This window comes from Buceros rhinoceros, unplaced genomic scaffold (genome assembly GCF_000710305.1).
Source record: "Buceros rhinoceros silvestris isolate BGI_N320 unplaced genomic scaffold, ASM71030v1 scaffold46197, whole genome shotgun sequence".
Lineage (NCBI taxonomy): Eukaryota > Metazoa > Chordata > Aves > Bucerotiformes > Bucerotidae > Buceros > Buceros rhinoceros.
The window spans coordinates 1-1453 of NW_010421254.1; the positions used below are offsets into that span (position 1 = coordinate 1).

Here is a 1453-nt window from a genome sequence, read left to right on the forward strand (position 1 = left end):
GGCGGCGGAGCCGGTGCGTACGGGGCGGTGGGGAGGGTCTCCAGCCTTCTTCCCCATCCCGGTGCGACGCCCGAAATTCTCTCTCTCTGTCTTCCCGCAGGGATCCTCAACTTCTGCGCCAATAACTACCTGGGACTCTCCAGCCACCCTGAGGTGATCCGTGCTGCCGTGGAGGCCCTCGAGAAGTTCGGCGCTGGGCTCAGCTCCGTCCGCTTCATCTGCGGTACCCAGGTACCGGACAGTGGGGCAGCATCCCCAGGGTAGTCTTTCTCAGGGCTTTTGCTCAGACTCTCCTCTCGGTACTCGCATGCACGCACAGCGCTAAGGTACACGTGGACAGGAGGAAAAAAAGCCTCCTGAGTCCCTGCTAGCCAAAGATCTGGAAATATGCCAGCTTAAACCATAACAGCCCCTGAGAGAGCAAAGAAACAAAACACCCCTCTGAATTCAGAAAATTAATGGTTTTGTCCCCTCCCTTAAGGGTCAAAATTACAGTGAGCCTGACTTGAAACAGCTCTGTCAATCCCATCCTGGTTTAACCCCACTGGAGCCCTTTCAGAGCTCTGGCTGGTAAAGTGCAGAGAAAACTCAGAGCTACTCTCCCGTGCGTGGGAGCTTAGAGTCTCCCTGCTGAGCTTTTGGCAACCAAAACCTGTAACTGCCTTTTAGGGCTGTTTTTGCAAACACCTTCTGAACATGGCTAGCTTCTCCCACACACATACATGCCTTTTCTGGATAAACCATGCCTCTTTCCTCCCCTTGCAGTCAGCGTCTCACACAGCGGGCGAGCATAAGGGTCAAAATTACAGTGAGCCTGACTTGAAACAGCTCTGTCAATCCCATCCTGGTTTAACCCCACTGGAGCCCTTTCAGAGCTCTGGCTGGTAAAGTGCAGAGAAAACTCAGAGCTACTCTCCCGTGCGTGGGAGCTTAGAGTCTCCCTGCTGAGCTTTTGGCAACCAAAACCTGTAACTGCATTTTAGGGCTGTTTTTGCAAACACCTTCTGAACATGGCTAGCTTCTCCCACACACATACATGCCTTTTCTGGATAAACCATGCCTCTTTCCTCCCCTTGCAGTCAGCGTCTAACAGAGCGGGCAAGCAAGAACATGTGCTGCCCAGCCAGTGACGCTCGTTCCTCTCTTCTCTTTAGAGCATACACAAGGACCTGGAGGAGAAGATAGCGCATTTCCACCAGCGGGAAGACGCCATTCTCTATGCCAGCTGCTTCGATGCCAACGCTGGTATCTTTGAGGTTTGTAGAGCTTTCCTAGTGTTGTGCATGGAGGGGGATGACAGTGATGTGCCTGCTGTGCCTTCCAGAGGCTCTGGTGTGAGCTCTGTGCCACAGAGAAAATGGCAGTGAGTGGTGATAGAGAGCTCTGACTTGGTACTCTTGGACTTGGGCCGCCACGCAGAGCTGTTTAATCATCCCTCCCCCCACCCCCCACC

At 53.6% G+C, this 1453-nt stretch overlaps 1 protein-coding gene across 1 annotated transcript in view; it reads left to right on the forward strand.

Annotated features, from left to right (window-relative positions):
• Positions 1 to 100: 100 nt before the first annotated feature.
• Positions 101 to 1453, forward strand: part of GCAT (glycine C-acetyltransferase) — a gene marked incomplete at its 5' end in the record, with an annotated part of 4862 nt that continues 3509 nt past the window's right edge. The window contains 2 exons of the mRNA XM_010139572.1: positions 101 to 231; positions 1155 to 1256. Coding sequence (XP_010137874.1) covers positions 101 to 231; positions 1155 to 1256 — 233 coding nt within the window. The remainder of the gene's footprint in view (positions 232 to 1154; positions 1257 to 1453) is intronic.